Raw genomic sequence first — 17,913 nt, forward strand, 5'->3', positions numbered from 1 at the left:
GCTGGGGCGCAGCAGCCATGGGACCCTGGCAAGCCACTGGCCTGCCCTGAACCCTGCTTCCCTCCGGAATGAGCAGGCTGGGCTCCAGCATCCCTTCTGCCCAAGACCTCCCAAACTCGACCGAGAAGTGGCTCGGTGGACTGTTCCAACGTGAGGTGTTTTGAAAGGGGATTAGGGTTGAGAGTGGCCCTGTCTGGCAGGGCCCCAAGCTAGCCTGCAGTTTGCTGGGTTCCTGGGCCAGGGGGTCTGGGTCTTGCCCTCTGCCGTCCTCTGGCCTCAGGTTCCTTGAACTGGGGCCTCTTAAGGTCAGTGCTGCCCGGAGCTCCCACTGCCTGGGGCCAGGATTTCCTGCCCTGACGCGGCACCAGGACCGTGAACTCCCAGGGCAGGATGTGCGGTGGGGAGGCGCTGGGTCTCTGGAGAGCATCTCTCCACACCTGCGTGTTTTAGAGACCTGCATGCAAGCCCAGGGCGAGGACGGCATGCCAGGGCCGCAGCCGGGGCCGCAACAGAGCTCTGCCGGCTTCCCTGCCCCGCACGGCTGTCTCTCCATCATCTCCCCTACCTCACTTACAGCTTCTGGAAGACCCCGTTTCCCCCAAACGCTGCCTTGGTGCTGTCTCCTGAGGCCCAGTGGTGCTGGGGCTGCTGAGAATGGGGTGCAGGCAGGGACGGAGCCTCACCGGCGGAGGGGCGCCCAGCACGTGGGCCCCTCCCCTTCTACAGGGCCTTCACAAGCCAGTGCTTGTGGCCTTGGCCGTCCCGGGCCCAGATGCTGCGTGTCCCGCGTCCACCTTACAGCACCTTTCACCTAGAAAGCGTCAGCCCAGCTCAGGAGGGGCCAGGCCCAGGGAAGCCCGTGGGTTCCCCGCGGTCCCGACCCTGCCACTGCCGTGCGGCAGGCTCGGTCTGGGGGTCTCTTCCCGTTCTGGTTGCTGCTGACTCTGTAAAGCAGCCGGCCCAGGGCCAGGGGTCACGTAGGGTCAGAGTCAGCGGGGCGTGCGCAAGAGAGAGTGGCCGGTGCTGCGGGGTGGTCAGCCTTGAGCGGGCTGAGCCGGCCCTCGAGCCCAGGGGGTGCCAGTGCCTTTGACACGTTCCCGCAGGCCTGGATTCAAGGGCCAGGCTGCTTCAGGCTGCCTGGTACCGAGCCCCCCGCCTCCAGCACTGCCTGGGCGAAGGGCGGAAAGGAGAAAGTGAATCTTTACGTTGACCCCCAATTCAGCTGGGTCCGACGTCCTTATGATCTTTCTATGTGGGTTGTCACGGTAGAGACCCATGAGCACCGTGCCACGCCACACCGGGGCCTTGCGGGGCCGCCCTGTGCGAGGGCCCTGAGCGTGGAAGGTCAGGACACCAGGGCAGCGCTGCTTTATTTTATTGTGATGTACCAGTTTGATATTATTTATGAATTCCAAAAAGAGAGAGAGATTATGCTTGTAAACTGGACTGCCTTTGATCAAATTGTTAAGATGAGGGCTTTGATTCAACCATCTCCGTAGACTGTAACTCAGTTTGAGTCCCGCCCCCTTTGTGGGCTGTGTAAATGGACACTCACTCAAGGAGACACACAGCAGTAGACGCACAGAGGAAGAGAAACAGCGCTATAGACTCGGCGAGGGCCCAGGAGGAGAGACGAGCCATTCACCTGATAGTTTACAGCTGACCTTGTGAAGAGGCAAGAGCAGCTGAGCCTGGAAAGAAATGAGTCCTCCAGCCTACTGCTGAGATTGGAAGAAGCTGGGCCCACCAAGACTTTAGAGGAAAGAGGAAAGCTGAACCCAAGCAGACGTTGTCTGCCATCTTGCTTCAACGTGGTAACAGCGTTTGGTGAGGAAGTAACCTTTAGTTGGCCTTTTTTTTTTTTTTAAATCATTTTTAAAAGATACTTAGATTATGCAAAATGTTTCACAGAAGACTATAAGGATTCCCATATGCCCCACTCCCCATACCTCTCACCCTTCCCCACATTAACAACCTCTTTCTTTAGTGCAGTACATTCATTGCAATTGATGAACTTATTGGGAGCATTGCCACACAGCATGGATTATAGTTTACATTGTAATTTATACTCTCTCCCACTCAATTCTGTATGTTATGGCAGGATATATAATGGCTTGTATCTGTCATTGCAGTGATATTCAGGACAATTTCAAGTCCTGAAAATCCCCCCATATTACACCACTTTTTCCTTCTCCCTGCCTTCAGCACCTCCAGTGCCCACTGTCTCCACATCAGTGATATAATTTCTTCCATTGCTAGAATCACAATGAGTCTATAGTAGAATACCAGTAAGTCCACTCTATTCCTATTTCATTCCCCAATCTTGAAGATCCTGGGATGGTGATGCCCACTCCACCTCTGATTGAGAGGGGGCCTTGATCCCATTTGACTGATGGATGGGACTCTCTTGTTTGCAGTTGTAGACTCTCAGTTCCTTGCTGTGGTGGTTGTCCATCCTCATCTCCTTGTTATTTGCCCTGGGTGAGTCCAATGAACGGAGAGTAGGTGTTGCAACTCTGCTGAGGCTCAGGACACTCAGCACATGGACAGCCCAGAGATTCAAGTCTTTTGGACAAACACCTACCAACTCCAGCACCACCTATAGGTTCAAATAGAAGGGACAGAAGAGATGCATGTAGAGAAGTCACAACTGAGTCTAATTCTGTCACACTTAGGGCACTAACTGCAAAGTAGGGCCCAGTGGCAAGGCACCAGACTCCAGAGCCATCTGCCATGACTGCAGGACCTGGATGTCTCTGTAGCCCTCAGGAGCTCCACTATTTGAAGTAGTATCTACGCTGGCCGTCTGTGAGATTCTGCTGAGCTGTGCATAAGTGTTACCTCTGGGGTGACCTCCCGACTCTCTTTGAAGTCTCTTAGCTGTATAAACTCATTTGTCTTTACCATTTCCCCTTTTAGTCAAGGTCTTTCTCCAGTTGCATCACCAGCTGGTGCTTGGTAGTAATCCAAGGGAGGCTCATCCCTGGGAGTCATGTCCCACACTGGGGGGGAAGGTAATGCATTTACATGCTGAGTTTGGCTTAGAGAGAGGCCACATTTGAGTAACAGAGAGGCTCTCAGGAGGTAACTCTTAGGCATCCTGCGGCTCTAGGCCTAGTTGCAATTTCAAGAGGAAAGGCTTATAAGCATAATTGTCAATATCAAAGCCCCATCATTGGACCGTCTTTCTTCACTAGTCATTTCCCTGAACTTTGGGGACTGTTGCTACTCCATTAGAGACTGTGGCAGAGCTCACCAGGGTGGAAATTCAATATTCTTTCAGTTACTGTGTGAATTTCCACCTACTGTGACAACGCCCCATGAACACTTGAACACATTTATATACCTTATATGTGTGCCCAGGTGAACTTCCTCCCATGTATCCCTCGTCACTGAACCCCACACCAGTGCTCCTCCCCTGCCATGGTTGTGGCCCTTCTGTGATCCAAAACTTCCTAAAATGAAGCCAAGAATATCACCAACTACATAGGAAAATGAAAAAGAATGATAGGTTTAGACATAAGAAATATAATACATAATAACTTACAAAAACTAAAACTAAAACAAAATTTTAAAATTGGGATATTAAAAAAATGAAAATATTTTTAAAAAGTGGTTTTTTTTTGGATGTTTTGTCTTTCTTCACTGTAAGATCTGCTGTCCTGTATGGACCAGTGACATTTTATTCCATTTATTCCCAGTGTCTTACCTTTTTCATTTTGCTTTCAAAGGAGTTTTAGGTCACTGTGAAGTCACATGGGTTGGACTCATTATGGCCTAGTAACTGTAAGCTGTTACCCCAAATACATGCCCTTTATAAAAGCCAACAGAGTTCTGGTTCTTTGCATCAGCATCCCTTTGGCTGACTGATACATGCAGTTAATATATAACACAGAGTTTGCCATTTTCAAGTGCACAGTTCAGTGGTACTAATTACATGCGGTGTTGTGCACCCACCAGCCATTACCAGGACCTTTTCATCACCCAGACAGACGCTCTGCACCCATTGAGCAGTGGCTCCCCAGCCCTCCTGCTTCTGGATACTCATAATCTACCGTCCGTCTTTATGGGCCGACCCAGCAGCGCCCCTTCCCGTTAGTGCCTGGAGAATGCTCACCGCGTGCTCGCACATTCATCTGTCGATGGACACGGGCTGTCCACACCTGAGCTTTCCCATTTGCAAAAGAGGCCATGGTGGCAGCGCCAGGATGTGGCGCAGTGCCTGGCATCAGGAAAGGCTGGGGGTACTTGCCGTGAGGACCACGGAGCAGGAGGGCACGCGGCTGAGACAGTAGGTGGCTGGGGGCTGGCAGTGCCACACCGGAGCCAGGGCAGCGGGGCCCTCCTCTTGACCTAGTGCAAGAGCCCCGGGCAGGGCTCCCGTCGGTCTTTCCTCGCTTTCCTCGTCTCTGAAAAGGCCGTTCCCCTGTCCAAGCCATGGGAGCACTGGACCGCAATTGGACACGTGTCCTGAGCTCCTGTCTTTCCACTGCGAGCTCGCTTTAGTTCTTCCTTTAAAAGAGAATGGGGAGAAAACGCGTCCTGGTTCTAGGAGCCCAGCCACCCCAGGGAGGGAGAACTGCGCTGGGATGGGGAGAACTGGCCGCAGGATAACAGGATTCAGTGAGGGCTCCCGGGAGGGGCCTTGAGCGCAAGGGCCATGGAGAGTGACGCGGGCCCAGCGCGCCGACGAATGGATGGCCAGGCCGCGTTCTGTCCGCAGATCAGCGTGGGCAGGGGGCACGGGCTCGGGAGCGTTCAGGAACTCTGAAGACCTTGTGCTCCGAATCCTCTGGCAGAACAGACCTCCTTTCCCGAGACCAGCCTCCTCTTCCAGCGTACGTGGATCTTCTTGGGGGAAGTTAAAGCAGCACAGATGTCGTCAGGTGGAATTTTCTCGCCTGCTCTACCTGGTGCCAGGTTGTGGGCTGCCACGGAAGGTGTCGGGCGTGGGGGGGTGGGCAGCCTGAGCTGTGCTGGGCCCACAGGGATCCGGAGGCCTCTGGAAGCAGCTAGTCCCCGAGGGAGCCGGGTGGAGCTGGGGGACCCCCGTGGGACGGCCCTGGAGCCGCTCGCGCTGCCCGCTTCTCGGCTCTTGAGGTACAACTCTGAACGAAACGGAGCCCATGTGCCTCGAGGGCTACAGGGCTGCAGACAGCGGGCAGCTCGCAGGCTGGGGAGTGCCACCAGGGGTCAAGCCACCCGAGGAGGTGTGGGGTGACGTGGGGGGCCGAGGGGGCAGCTCTAGAGGCAGAGGCCAAGAGTGACATGGGGAGAGTGCTCGGACGCAGGGGTGAGGTTGGTGGGGGCCGAGGAGTGTGGCTGGGGTCTGCGGGCTGCGATGGGGGTTGATTTTATTCCAAGCGTGAAGGGGGCTCACTGGCTGAGATTGGTGTACGTCGTCTTGACCGATGACCGTTGTTTTGACTGATGACCGTGTGGAGGCTCTGCAGGGCCAGGCGGGGGTTGAAGGGTGGGAGCCTTGGGGAGGGAGCCGCGCTGGGTGCGTGCCCTCTTCTAACAGAGGGTCCTGGTGGGTGGGCTGGGGGTCAGAGGGCAAGACGGGCACCGAGCATGAGGTCTCAGTTTTCTGTCTTGAACAAATGAGCGGGTGGACGGTGGTGCCGTTTCCTGGGCGGGGAAGGGTTGGGGAGGGGCGAGGGTGGGCTGGGGTTGTGTTGGAGGTGAGTTAGGTATTTGACTCAGCAGTGGCCAGGACGGGAGATGTGGCATCTGGGAACCTGCAGTGGACAGGGAGTGTTTGAAGCCGCAGGATGAGATGAGAAGTCTGGGGCGGGGACGGGCTCCAGGGTGGATGGAGCGGGCAGTTTTGCCAGCGTTCAGAAGGGTCTCGGGTGGGGGGGGGGACAGCAGGGAGCTGGGTGCTTGGTGCCCCCAAGCCTGGGCTGTGCGGTCTGGGGCAGGAGGCAGCCGCAGAGCTGGTGCTTGGCTGTGCGCCCTGCCGCTTCCCCGGGGTGGGATGCCTCGGTTCTCTGCAGAGCCCTGGTTGCATTGGAAATGAGTGGGGGTGAGGGGGAAGCGGGCACGGAGGGACAGAGCGCACTCAGGCTGCTGGCGGGCTTGGTGGGCTCCCGGGAAGGCGGCTGCCGAGGACCCTCGCGGTCTAGAGGTGCCGAGCCTGTGCTTCCCGCCTAACTCTCTTCTCCCCTCCTGCCCGCCCCTGCAGCTGGCTGGCGTCGTCTTCCTCGGAGTCGGATTGTGGGCATGGAGTGAGAAGGTAGGCGAGTTGCGCCCAGGCCCAGCACATCCCTGACCGGCACCTGGTAGCGGCAGCTTCGGATCTGCTCCTGGAAGCAGAGACCGAACCTGACCAGAACTCTGCCTGGCCCTTGCTGACCCTTGGGCTCCGCCCCGGTAGGGCCTGCTGAGGCCAGTTTGGGGTGGTGAGAGCTCTCTTCTGTCCCCGGAGCCCGGGCCTTGCAGCAGGTCAGCGAGGCAGTGCTGCCCCTGCTGCTGGAGCAGGGGGAATCCCCTTTCAGTGCCCCTGTCCAGGTGCTTGCCCGGGAAGCAGTCCCTGCTGCTGCCCAGCCTGGGGGTGCTGGGGAGGGGTAGGCAGGGTGTGGGTGGGGGGAGAGAGAGGAGGTGCAAGGGGGCCCAGGTGGGAAACGGGGATCCTGAGGGGGGCTGGAGCAGCTACAGTCAGGGCCCTGGGAGCTGGGTAAGGCCTCCCCTTCCGGGGGCCTCTGAGCCCCCAGGAGCTGGGGTGACCTTCCAGCCTGTTGACCTCGGGCTCGCAGCGCCACCGTGTGGCCACCCCCGGGACTGCAGCGGCCCGGTCTTGCACTGGGGTGTCCGATCCCTAAAACACGGTGCTTTTATTTACGTTTACGTCAATGCAACTCCAGTTCAGCTCCTCGTGGCCCCAGCCACGTTCCGAGTGCTCGGTAGCAGCCGAGACTGTGGCGACCGTTGTAGACAGTGCGGATTTGGAACCTCTCCACCATTGGGGCGTCTTCCGTGGGCGACTTCTCCCCGAAGCGCTTTCCTTTAGGGCTTGGGCTCCACGGCTGAGGCCCCGCGCTAAGGCCCCGTGGCTCGGAAGCCTGCGGGCCTCTGGGTGGAGTGCGGGGCGGGCGGCCCCAGCCTCGACGCCCTGCGCTTTTGCAGGGGGTGCTGTCGGACCTGACCAGGGTGACGCGGCTGCACGGCATCGACCCGGTGGTGCTGGTGCTGATGGTGGGCGTGGTGATGTTCACGCTCGGCTTTGCTGGCTGCGTGGGCGCCCTGCGCGAGAACATCTGCCTGCTCAAGTTTGTGAGTTGCCCGGGGGCGGGGTGGGGGCCGCACCGGTGACCCCCGTGACACCCACTCAGAGCCCCGCTGCATGCCGCCCTCCCTCAGGCCTGCAGCTGCGCGTTGGCGGCCCGCCCCACGATCAGGATGGGGTCAGTGGGGTGGACACACCGTCCCCCTCCTCCAGGGCGTGTCAGCGGAGCATGCAGCCCCCAGCCCTTAAAGTCCTGGCTGAGCCGGGCGTTAGCTTATATTTATAGACAAAGTCACTTTAAAATGCATTCATCCCTTAAAATTAAGTACACCCGGGAAACACTATACCTTTTGATTTTTTTTTTTTTGGTATATCATTTGTTGTATTTATTGTATCAGGCTTTCTTTTTTTTTTATCTTAATTTAAAAAGAAAAAGCATGTGGTTCTTTTTGGGTTGTTTTCCCTTCAAAACTATCCTGCTTCCACGTGGGTGGCTCGTGGGTGCGCTTTCCTGTCCCACATCGATAGGCCACCTGCATTAGCTTGCCGTGGCCCCCAGCGATGGCCCTGAGGCTGGGGGCCCTCGCACCTGGCCTCCTGCAGCGGCTACCCACAGCACACCTGAGCCTCAGTTTCCTCCCCCTGAAGGGTCCGGCCTGGGCCGGGCTGCATCCGAGGGGCACAGCCCGCTGGCGTCCACTGATGGCTCCTCCGCGTGCCCTTACCGGCCCCACGAATGTGCACGTGGAGTTGGGGCCGCCAGCCCACGGCGTGGTCTGCGGGTGACCCTGCTGGGAAGGCCGGTGGGTGCAGTGCACCCCACCCCCGCAGTCCCGGGGCACCATGTAAACCCCGGCCCCCCACCCCACCCCCAGTTCTGCGGCGCCATCGTGCTCATCTTCTTCCTGGAGCTGGCCGTGGCCGTGCTGGCCTTCCTCTTCCAGGACTGGGTGCGGGACCGCTTCCGCGAGTTCTTTGAGAGCAACATCAGGTCGTACCGCGACGACATCGACCTGCAGAACCTCATCGACTCCCTGCAGAAAGCCGTAAGCCGCCCGCCCGAGCCCCCGCGCCCCAGTCGCCACCCCCCGCCGGGGGCTCTTCTTGCCTCTTCTGTTGGGAAGGGCAGAGCCTCCTGGGTGCCCCCGCGGATGGAGAGCACTGCGTCCCTGGGAGGTGCAGGGCATGCCCAGCGCTGGCTGTGGTCCAGCCGCCGCCCCTCCGCTGCGGCACGCTGCGCTGGAGGCTGGACCTCAGCTGCCCTCCCTTCCTGCCGGAGCTTTGCTTGGTGTGACGCTTCGTGCCCTGGGGGCTTTCTCTGTCGCCGCCTTTTCCTTTTCAAAGTCAGGTTTCCCAGAGAGGTAGGGTAAATTGGAACTTCCTCAAGGCCAAGTATTGAGTAGTCACTAAAAGCTCCTGGAACGACACAGGATAACCATTGGCTTGGAAGCTTTAAAAAGCAGAAGTTCTAGTTGTGTGTGGTGTTTTAGACCCTATGTCAGCGGCAAGGTTGCGCTGAGAAACCCGCTCTACTCTTGGGTTGGGGCGCCGTTGCTAGCACAAGGAGGCTTTGCTTGCTTTTACAAGTTGTTTAGACAGTTGAGGATTTTCTTGGCAGCTCCACCAGCCAGTGCAGGTGGGGGGGGGCAGAGGAGGGCAGAGTTCCCGGGGGCAGAGCCCCGACTGTCCCCCTTCACCCAGTCCTGACTCTTTGCTGGGTGGAAGCACCCTGCAGCTGCTGTGTAAAGAGGCAGGGAAGGTCACCAGGGCCAGCTCAGAGGGGAGGACAGCACCCGGGAAGGCACCGCGGACCATGTCCTCTTGAGCGGGCGCATCAGGGTGCAGACTGGGGACCGGGGACCCCCACCTGCTTCCCTCTTAAAGGACACGAGGTCAGAGGCGGTGGGCAGGTGCCCCCAGCCCCACACCCCACGGCCCGCAGCCTAGCCCTGAGCCCCGCGGCTTTTGACTTTTGTGGTTGCAGAACCAGTGCTGCGGAGCATTCGGCCCTGAAGACTGGGACCTCAACGTCTACTTCAACTGCAGCGGCGCCAGCTACAGCAGGGAGAAGTGCGGCGTGCCCTTCTCCTGCTGCGTGCCGGATCCCGCGGTGAGTCAGCTCTGCCGGGCGGTGCAGTGGGGTCCCCACGCTGGCGCATCGTCCACCTCTGGTGTTCTGGGTGGAGTGGGGAAGAGAGCGTCACCCACCGCTCTCCCGGGGGCTGGGGTACCAGGACAGGAGGTTGTGAATAGAATACGCCCAGGCTGCCCTCTGCTCCCCTTTCAATGGAGAGAATGCCCCGGGCCGTGGGGTACCCATCAGCAAGGTTTTGGTGGTGGAGAATTATTTTCTCTTCTGTCTTTTTCACCTGTTTGCACTCCTCGTCCACGGCTCGCAGGTTCCAGAAATGGCTGAAGGAACTGCACCCTCACCTGGTCTGAACTTGAGCAGAACGGGTGCTTTCTGCACTCCGTGTAGTTGCGTGACGCCGCGTTCTGTACCGCAGGGCCCTGCACAGGCAGCATGTCAGCTTTATCAGAGGGGCCCGTTCCCCACCCGGGAGAGGTGCGGGTCTGCTCAGGTCTCCACTCTGACCACGAACCGTTGGCAGATCTAACTTGAGCCCCTAACTCAGGCATGGCAGAACTGGCCTCTAGGCCTGCCCCCTGCTTTTGTACCACCCCCTTGCTAAGAACACTTTTTACATTTTGAAGTGGTTGAAAGTAAATCAAAAGGAGAAGAATATTTTGTGACATGAGAATGACATGAAATTCAAGTTGCAAGTCTGTAAGTAACGCTTAAGAGCCGTGCCCTCTCTGCGTGTTCTGTGTCTACTTTCGCACAGTCACAGCAGAGTTGAGCCTTTACAGCAGAGACCGTGTGGTCTGCAAACCTAAAATACTTGGCCTAGCCCTTGACAGAACGTTTGTGGACCTCTGTCCTAGCACAGCAAGGTTGGCAGCAGCTCGATTGACAGATGTGAGCAAAAATGGCATTTGCTGGCAGTCGGTCATGAATATTCTAGAGCCCGCCACTGATGGCTTGGCAAGGGAACAAAAATGATTTGAATTTTCTTCTGCTTTTCTTACAGCAAAAAGTGGTGAATACACAGTGTGGCTATGATGTCAGGACTCAGGTGAGAACCCTGGTGTGTCCGAATTTAAGAGTTCTTCAGGCTTCAGGCTTTATTCCTGATGGAGCACAGGTGCAAGTCGGAGTGGGTGCAGCTCCCTGCACAGGCTCTTCCCCGGGGACAGGAGTGGACCTCAAGTCCAGGTTCACAGACACAAAACTGGTGAAAGCTTGAGGATGCCAAGGGACGCTGTAAAGGGGGTGCTTGGGGCCTCGGACGGCGTCTGTTACCGGGAGGTTCAGAATGAACAGGCGCGTGTGGCTTGGCCGGGCCTCTCTCCGGGGGGTGGTGGTGACAAATGGGGGACAGGCCAGGACAGCGTCTTCCTCTAGTCCCAGGGAGAACTGCGGGCTCTTGTGAATGCGCGCTTGGCTGGAGAGAAAAAGTGACGCCCAGGCCGCCTGCCCCGTGACCGGTGGCCTTTGAGGAGGGGTCTTGGGGGATGGGCAGGGCCCTCCAGCGGGCAAGGACATCGTAGGACTGTGCGCTCTGGCGTGGCACGCCCAGGGTCGGTGGTGTCGGCACAGACAGGCCAGTGTCCACGCCGGCTTCCCCGTTTGTGGATTCCTCAGCGAATCGGCATCCGTCTGGCCACAGGGGCTGGGCAGCTGGGCAGCCAGGGGTGGGTGGCGGCAGCTGCGTGCGGGGTGAGAACTCGGCGCGGACGCCTGCACCGGGCTCAGGGTTGGAGGGAGCCGCTCTGCTGACGGCCTTCCTGGCTCGCGCGCCCACGGCCCGCTGCCCACCCCGAGGCATACCTCAGGCCGCTTTCCCCCTTCCTTCTGCCCACTCCTGAGTCCCTTCGCCAGTTTCCCTCTCTGCGTGGGCTCCTCCCTCTCCACGGCCCCCGCCCCCTCCGCTTGCCCTGCATGTGGACTTCGGGGGCCTGTCCAGTGAGTTGCAGGGTGACAGCCCGGGAGCCTTCAGTCAGACATGGTCTTAAAACGGCACGTGGACAAAGCGGACGTGCTCCTGCTGGAGCGTGCCGTCCGTCCTTGGCGCCTGCCTCCAGTGCCCTTTTCCCCTGGGGCCGGCGCCAGGGCTGGGACGGGAGGTCCTCGGGCCTGCAGGGGCTCAGGCCGCCGTGCTGTCCCCGCAGCCGAAGAGCAGGTGGGACGAGGCCATCTTCACCAAGGGCTGCATCCAGGCGCTGGAGGGCTGGCTCCCACGCAACATCTACATCGTGGCCGGTGTCTTCATTGCCATCTCGCTGCTGCAGGTGTGTCCCTGGAGAGGGTCAGGGGCGGTGGAGCAGGCCTGGGAGCCGTGGAGGAGCCTTGGGGCGGTAGGGCAGGCCTGGGGGTGGCCGGGCAGGCCTGGGGGTGCTGGGGCAGATGTGGGGGCGGTGGGGCAGGCCTGGGGTGGAAGGGCGGGCCTGGGGGCGGTAGGGCAGACGTGGGGGCGGTGGGGCAGGCCTGGGGTGGAAGGGCGGGCCTGGGAGCCGTGGAGGAGCCTTGGGGCGGTAGGGCAGGCCTGGGGGCGGTAGGGCAGACGTGGGGGTGGTGGGGCAGGCCTGGGGTGGAAGGGCGGGCCTGGGAGCCGTGGAGGAGCCTTGGGGCGGTAGAGCAGGCCTTGGGGTGGCCGGGCAGGCCTGGGGGTGCTGGGGCAGATGTGGGGGCGGTGGGGCAGGCCTGGGGTGGAAGGGCGGGCCTGGGAGCCGTGGAGGAGCCTTGGGGCGGTAGAGCAGGCCTTGGGGTGGCCGGGCAGGCCTGGGGGTGCTGGGGCAGACGTGGGGGCGGTGGGGCAGGCCTGGGGTGGAAGGGCGGGCCTGGGAGCCGTGGAGGAGCCTTGGGGCGGTAGAGCAGGCCTGGGGGTGGCCGGGCAGGCCTGGGGGTGCTGGGGCAGATGTGGGGGCGGTGGGGCAGGCCTGGGGTGGAAGGGCGGGCCTGGGAACCGTGGAGGAGCCTTGGGGCGGTAGAGCAGGCCTGGGGGTGGCCGGGCAGGCCTGGGGGTGCTGGGGCAGACGTGGGGGTGGTGGGGCAGGCCTGGGGGTGGAAGGGCGGGCCTGGGGGTCGTGGAGGAGCCTTGGGGGTGGCAGAACAGGCCTGGAGGCTGGTGAAGCAGGCCTGGGGGCGGCGGGGCAGGCCTGTGGGCTGGTGAATCAGGCCTGTGGGTGGCAGGGTAGGCCTGGGGGCGGCGGGGTAGGCCTGGGGGCAGCGGGGCAGGCCTGGGGGCGGCGGGGCAGGCCTGGGGGCGGCGGGGCAGGCCTGTGGGCTGGTGAATCAGGCCTGTGGGTGGCAGGGTAGGCCTGGGGGCGGCGGGGTAGGCCTGGGGGCAGCGGGGCAGGCCTGGGGGCAGCGGGGCAGGCCTGGGGGCAGCGGGGCAGGTCTGAGAGCTGGTGCGACAGGCCTGGGGGCGGCGGGGCAGGCCTGGGGGCAGCGGGGCAGGTCTGGGAGCTGGTGCGACAGGCCTGGGGGCAGCGGGGCAGGCCTGGGGGCAGCGGGGCAGGCCTGGGGGCAGCGGGGCAGGCCTGGGGGCTGGTGAATCAGGCCTGAGGGCGGCGGGGCAGGCCTGGGGGCGGCGGGGCAGGCCTGTGGGCAGCAGGGCAGGCCTGGGGGTGGCGAGGTAGACCTGGGGGCGGCGGGGCAGGCCTGGGGGCAGCGAGGTAGGCCTGTGGGCAGCAGGGCAGGCCTGGGGGCAGCGAGGTAGGCCTGTGGGCAGCAGGGCAGGCCTGGGGGTGGCGAGGTAGACCTGTGGGCAGCAGGGCAGGCCTGGGGGTGGCGAGGTAGACCTGTGGGCAGCGGGGCAGGCCTGGGGGCTGGTGAATCAGGCCTGAGGGCGGCGGGGCAGGCCTGGGGGCGGCGGGGCAGGCCTGGGGGCGGCGGGGCAGGCCTGGGGGTGGCGAGGTAGGCCTGGGGGCAGCAGAGCAGGCCTGGAGGCTGGTGAAACAGGCCTGAGGGTGGTGGGGCAGGCCTGGGGGCGGCAGGGCAGGTCTGGGAGCTGGTGCGACAGGCCTGGGGGCAGCGGGGCAGGCCTGGGAGGTGGTGGAGCAGCCTTGGGGGGCTGTGGAGCAGGACTGGGATGGCCTCCCCCTTTCCGCTTTGGGGAGGGAGGCCCTTCTGCGAGGGCTTGTCCGCTGTTGTGGCGTGAAGGAACCTGAGAGAATAAAGGGATGCGGTGGGTGCCCATGGCTGCGTGTGTGTGAGCACACCTGTGGCTGTGTGCTCATGGGCATGTGCAGGCTAGTGTGTATGTGTGTTCAGGTGTGCACGCAGAGGGGTACGTGCGTGTGTCCATGGCCCAGGCTGGGCTGGTGCCAGGTTGTGGCTGTGTGCCTGGCAGGCTGTAGCGCTGCAGTGCGGGCTGCCCCAGGAGCTGGGTCAGTCCCCTCTGGTGAGCGGCTGGAGTAAGGAGTGCTCAGCCGGCTGGGGCACCCCTGCTCCTGCCGCCCCTCGTGGCCGCCCTCTTCCTTCGAGGCTGCCCTGTGTTTGAACAGAGGCCACGTGTGGCCCAAGGGCTGGCTGCAGAGCCGAGCGCCTGGAGAGCGTTTCCAGGGCCGCCCGGCCTGCACTGGGACAGCTGCGCTGCTCAGGTGGAAGAGGCTCTGCAGGGAACGTGTTGGCCTCTGGCCTGACCAGGGGAAGGGGCTGGGGGACTGAGGCCATCAGCCCCACCCTCCTTCCTGCCGTCTCGGAGGAAGGCGGCGAGACAGAAGCACCTGGAAAAGGAACGGAAGGACTGGCTTGTCAAGCACAGACCCCAGTGAGAATCTAAGGGGAGGAAGGGCGAACCTGCCAGCGTGACCAGAGCTGCCTTCCTGGCTCACGGTCCGAGAGCATTGCCTTCTCATGCTGCCATATCCACAAGGACACATTCCAGGCAGCGCTGTGGGAAACATGCAGGACGTACTCTTTTGGAATTCAGAACCTGGTACTTTTGGTGTCACCGGGGTTCCAGGCGTTTCCCTCTCTGGGGCACGCGCCGCGGCTGGTGATGTGGGAAGCAGGGCGGGGGCTGTTCTCGCGGCCTCTGAGTCTCCCAGGCTCTAGGGAGACAAAGACAGACAAGGCCCTTCTCCCAGTGCGGGGGCAGCTTTTGCCACAAGCCTAAGCTGTCTGCTTCCTCTGCCGGCGTGGCCGGGGCGCCTGGGCTCCCCGCTGACAGCCGCCCCCTGGCGCTGCTTTCAGATATTTGGCATCTTCCTGGCGAGGACCCTGATCTCGGACATCGAGGCGGTGAAGGCCGGCCACCACTTCTGAGGAGCCGGGGCGAGTGCGAGCTGAGCCACGCCGTGGGCGCAGAGCCCCACCGACGTCGCGTCGCGTCCAGGGGCACGCGGCCGCGCCCCCAGCCAGCCCCCGACCCGTGACCTCTCAGTCCCGCTGGGGAGGCCCTCTTCAGACCAGCCGGGACCAGGGCCAGCGGCCGTGACCGCGGGGAGGACGCGGCTCGGCCCACGGAGCCGGGGCTGGCGGTCGGCGTGCAGAGCGCCTCCATCACTCGAGAGCCCCGGCCCTGCCTGCGAGGTGGGGCTGCCGGCAGGACCTCGCCGTGTCCGCGGGAAGCGGCCCGAGCCAGTGCGTGGCCGCTGCCCTGCCCAGCCCTGGCGGCTCCCCCAGGGGCGCCGACTGCCTCCCCCCAGCAGCTTTGTGTTCCCCCCGGGAGAGCCGGCTCTCTTCTCCTTAAGACGTGTACATAGTTTATTTATAGGGTAAGAATGTCTTCACACGTTTCTCCTCCCCATGGCGTCTTCTTCTAAGCAGCGTTTCCGGGCGTTCTGGCCGAAGCCACCTTCAGCGTCCTGGAGGGTCTTGAGGCCCAGGCCCCGTCCACTCCCTGTCCTCGTGCCTCACGACCCAGGTGCCATACATGCCCCCCTCCATGCCCCCCAGGTGCCCATATGTGACCCCACTCACACACCCCCAGATCCCCAGATGCACATCCGTGCCCCCCTCCATGCCCCCCGGGGTGCTTTGTGCCCCCCTCCCACTGTCTTCTGCTGTGGTCTTGGTGCTACTGAACCTGCTGCCTGGACTGAATCCTGCCCCCGCCCCTGGCCGTGGGTGGGCAGCCCAGAGCCCTCAGCCAGGGCGTCTCGTTGGCCACCGAGGGCTGGTTTGCCTGGAGGGAAAGGCCTCAGGCCCGGCTGTGGCCGCTTGGCTGCCTCTGCTTGCCGTGTCCACCCCTCCAGCCGGGGCTCTTCTGGGCTTGCTTTTGGCAGTGAAGTCTCAAGTACTGAGTAGCCCTGGGGTAGCTGGGCGCTGCCTCCTGATGCCCCAGAGCCCCCAGTGCAGGGGCAGTGTCCGTTCAGGAGTGGCATGTGCTGGGCGTGTTGACGATGATGATGTAACTTTATTTTATAGAGTTTTTTCTGTAGACTAGGGGGAGGAGAATGCTTGTGTCTTTAGGAAGTGTGATGCTTTTCTTTGACTGCCAAACTCTTTTATGGAATATATCTTTATATTCACGTGCTGGTTTTGTTTTTGTCCCGGGTCGCTGTCCAGATGGGATTAAGCATCTCCGTGGTAAGCTCGGCAGCCAGGGGAGGCGCAGGGAGGGCATGTGGCCAGACCAGACCGAAGTGCAGGCGGGAAAGCAGTGCGTCGTTGGCACAGATCTGAAAGAAGTTCCATCGAGTGATTTTTAGATTCTCTGTGCCCCTTTCAGTTATCCTTCGTTTGGAGTCTACCACTGGAGCACGTTGGCTTGTGGCTTAGCTGTGCCCAGCTAGAAGCGTGAGGTAGAAGAACTCTGACTGTAGTACTATGGAAAAATGCTATTTTAGGGTCTCTCTGGCCATTCCCATCCAGTCCAGTCCAGGGGAGAGAGCTGGGACGACCCAGGGTGGCGTCAGAGGCTGCCACTGAGTGATCTGTGCTCTTGGCGCTCTCTCAAGCAGGGCCGGTGGCTGAGCTTACCTTACCAGGTTCTTGCGGTGCAGCCTGTCCTGGGAGTGGGGGGTCTCCCCCACAGCTCCTGGACTGCTGCTGTGAGGTCCACTCAGGTAGACCAGACGGCTGGACCTCTGTGGCGTCTCTGCAGGGCCACGTCTTGCCGTGGCTTTTTAGCTGGTTCCCAGAACCTTTTGGCATTTTCAGCCATCTCATCTGACTCTGAGGGAGGTGGCTGAGGAAAGAGAAGAAAGCCACAAGCAGGGGCCCTCGTGGGGGTCCCTAGCAAACCTGCACTGCGCTGGGGGCCCTCCCTGAATCTCTGCCCACCCTGTCCTCTTAGACAAGGGCCCTTGGGGCCAGCATGGGCCTCTGCCCCCGCCTCCAGCACATGCTCACTTCCAGGTTTCAGTCCATCTGTCCGTCCATCCGTGTCCCATCCCTCCCACCCCTCCTACCCTCTTCCCTTCTGGGCTCTGCCATGTGACTTAACCTTAGGTAGGCTGACTCTACCCTTCCCCTTGCATGACTTTACTTAGGCCACTGTACCCCCTATGTGACTGTCACCCCTTCCCCCATGTGACTGCCCCTCACTTAGGCCCACTGCACCCCTTCCACCCCACATGACTGTCCGTTATTTGGGCCACTGCACCCCTTCCCCCCATGTGACTGTCCCTCCCTTAGGCCCGCCACACCCCTTCCACACTCTTGGTTTGGCTGGCAGGTACTCATCCAGGCCCAGCTGCCCGCAGGGCTCTGAGCCTGGCAGGAAGGCCCTTGACTAGTCCCCAGGAAGCCCGGCACTGGGCGCCTGACCATGGATAAGAGCGAAATTAGATACAGAACCTTCCGGGAGCACCAGCTGTGCTCGGAGTCCCGGACCTCGAAGAAAGGAATGCATTGTCATCAGAGTGGCTCAGGCAGCCGTCGTGCCCAAGAGCGAGGCATGAAGGCAAGCTGTTGCTGAGGATTTGGAAGGACCACGTCAAACCCTGCAAGTCCTGGCCCAGAACTTGGAGCTAGCTTCCATCTCGGAATTCTGAATCTCTGCCTCCTGCAGGGCAAAACCAGCTCACAGCCAAGCCTGGCAGCCTGTACAGTCTCCTGACCTGACTGGAAACAGCCGTTAAGTGTGCGGGCCCCCAGCCTGGAGAGCTCTGCCCCTACTCTGGAGCCTGGTCCAGCCACAGGCTGGCTTCTCTGCAGGCCACACTGGGTGTCCAGGCTGCAGCAGGGTCCCTGGGTTAGGGTGGCCATGTGCCCAGCACACCTCCAGGTGTGTGTGCAAGTGGACTGCCTGGGCCTTGGGGGGCCCCAGGAGGGCTCCCTGGAAGAGGTGACTCCCAGTTGCTGCAGGGACCACCTGACGGCTTCTCGGCCAGTGGCCCCAGAGAAGCATGAATGAGCAGTGGTCTCAGCACCCCCAGTGGCTCCTGTTGGGCCTGGGCTCAGGAGCACCAGCACCACCCCCTCCAGCCCCAGCGCCCTCGGCTGCACAGAGCGGGGGTCCAGGATGGTGAGCGGAGCCTGTGCCCACAGGCATGGCATCCGGAGCCTGCCTACACACAGTGGGAGCTCTCGCTAGGGCCGTGCGCAGCAGCCTGCGCCTGAGTACACCAGCAGGACCCGGCTCTTCCCCTGCAGAGGCTCGAGCTTCTTTAAGAGCTCATTCGTTCCCAAAACACTCTGGGGTCTCCAGGGCACCTCAGGAAGACATGAT

General features: G+C 61.5%; 1 protein-coding gene across 3 annotated transcripts in view; it reads left to right on the top strand.

Annotated features, from left to right (window-relative positions):
• Window positions 1–15,769, top strand: part of TSPAN14 (tetraspanin 14) — a 58,120-nt gene extending 42,351 nt beyond the window's left edge. For all 3 annotated transcript variants that reach the window (XM_058299382.2, XM_058299383.2, XM_058299384.2), the window contains exons 3-9: window positions 6,188–6,238; window positions 7,129–7,275; window positions 8,104–8,274; window positions 9,213–9,338; window positions 10,321–10,365; window positions 11,462–11,581; window positions 14,490–15,769. In XM_058299382.2, the coding sequence (XP_058155365.1) occupies window positions 6,188–6,238; window positions 7,129–7,275; window positions 8,104–8,274; window positions 9,213–9,338; window positions 10,321–10,365; window positions 11,462–11,581; window positions 14,490–14,561 (732 nt within the window). In that variant the 3' untranslated portion in view covers window positions 14,562–15,769. The remainder of the gene's footprint in view (window positions 1–6,187; window positions 6,239–7,128; window positions 7,276–8,103; window positions 8,275–9,212; window positions 9,339–10,320; window positions 10,366–11,461; window positions 11,582–14,489) is intronic.
• The last annotated feature ends 2,144 nt before the right edge of the window (window positions 15,770–17,913 follow it).

Source organism: Dasypus novemcinctus, chromosome 6 (assembly GCF_030445035.2).
Source record: "Dasypus novemcinctus isolate mDasNov1 chromosome 6, mDasNov1.1.hap2, whole genome shotgun sequence".
Taxonomy (NCBI): domain Eukaryota; kingdom Metazoa; phylum Chordata; class Mammalia; order Cingulata; family Dasypodidae; genus Dasypus; species Dasypus novemcinctus.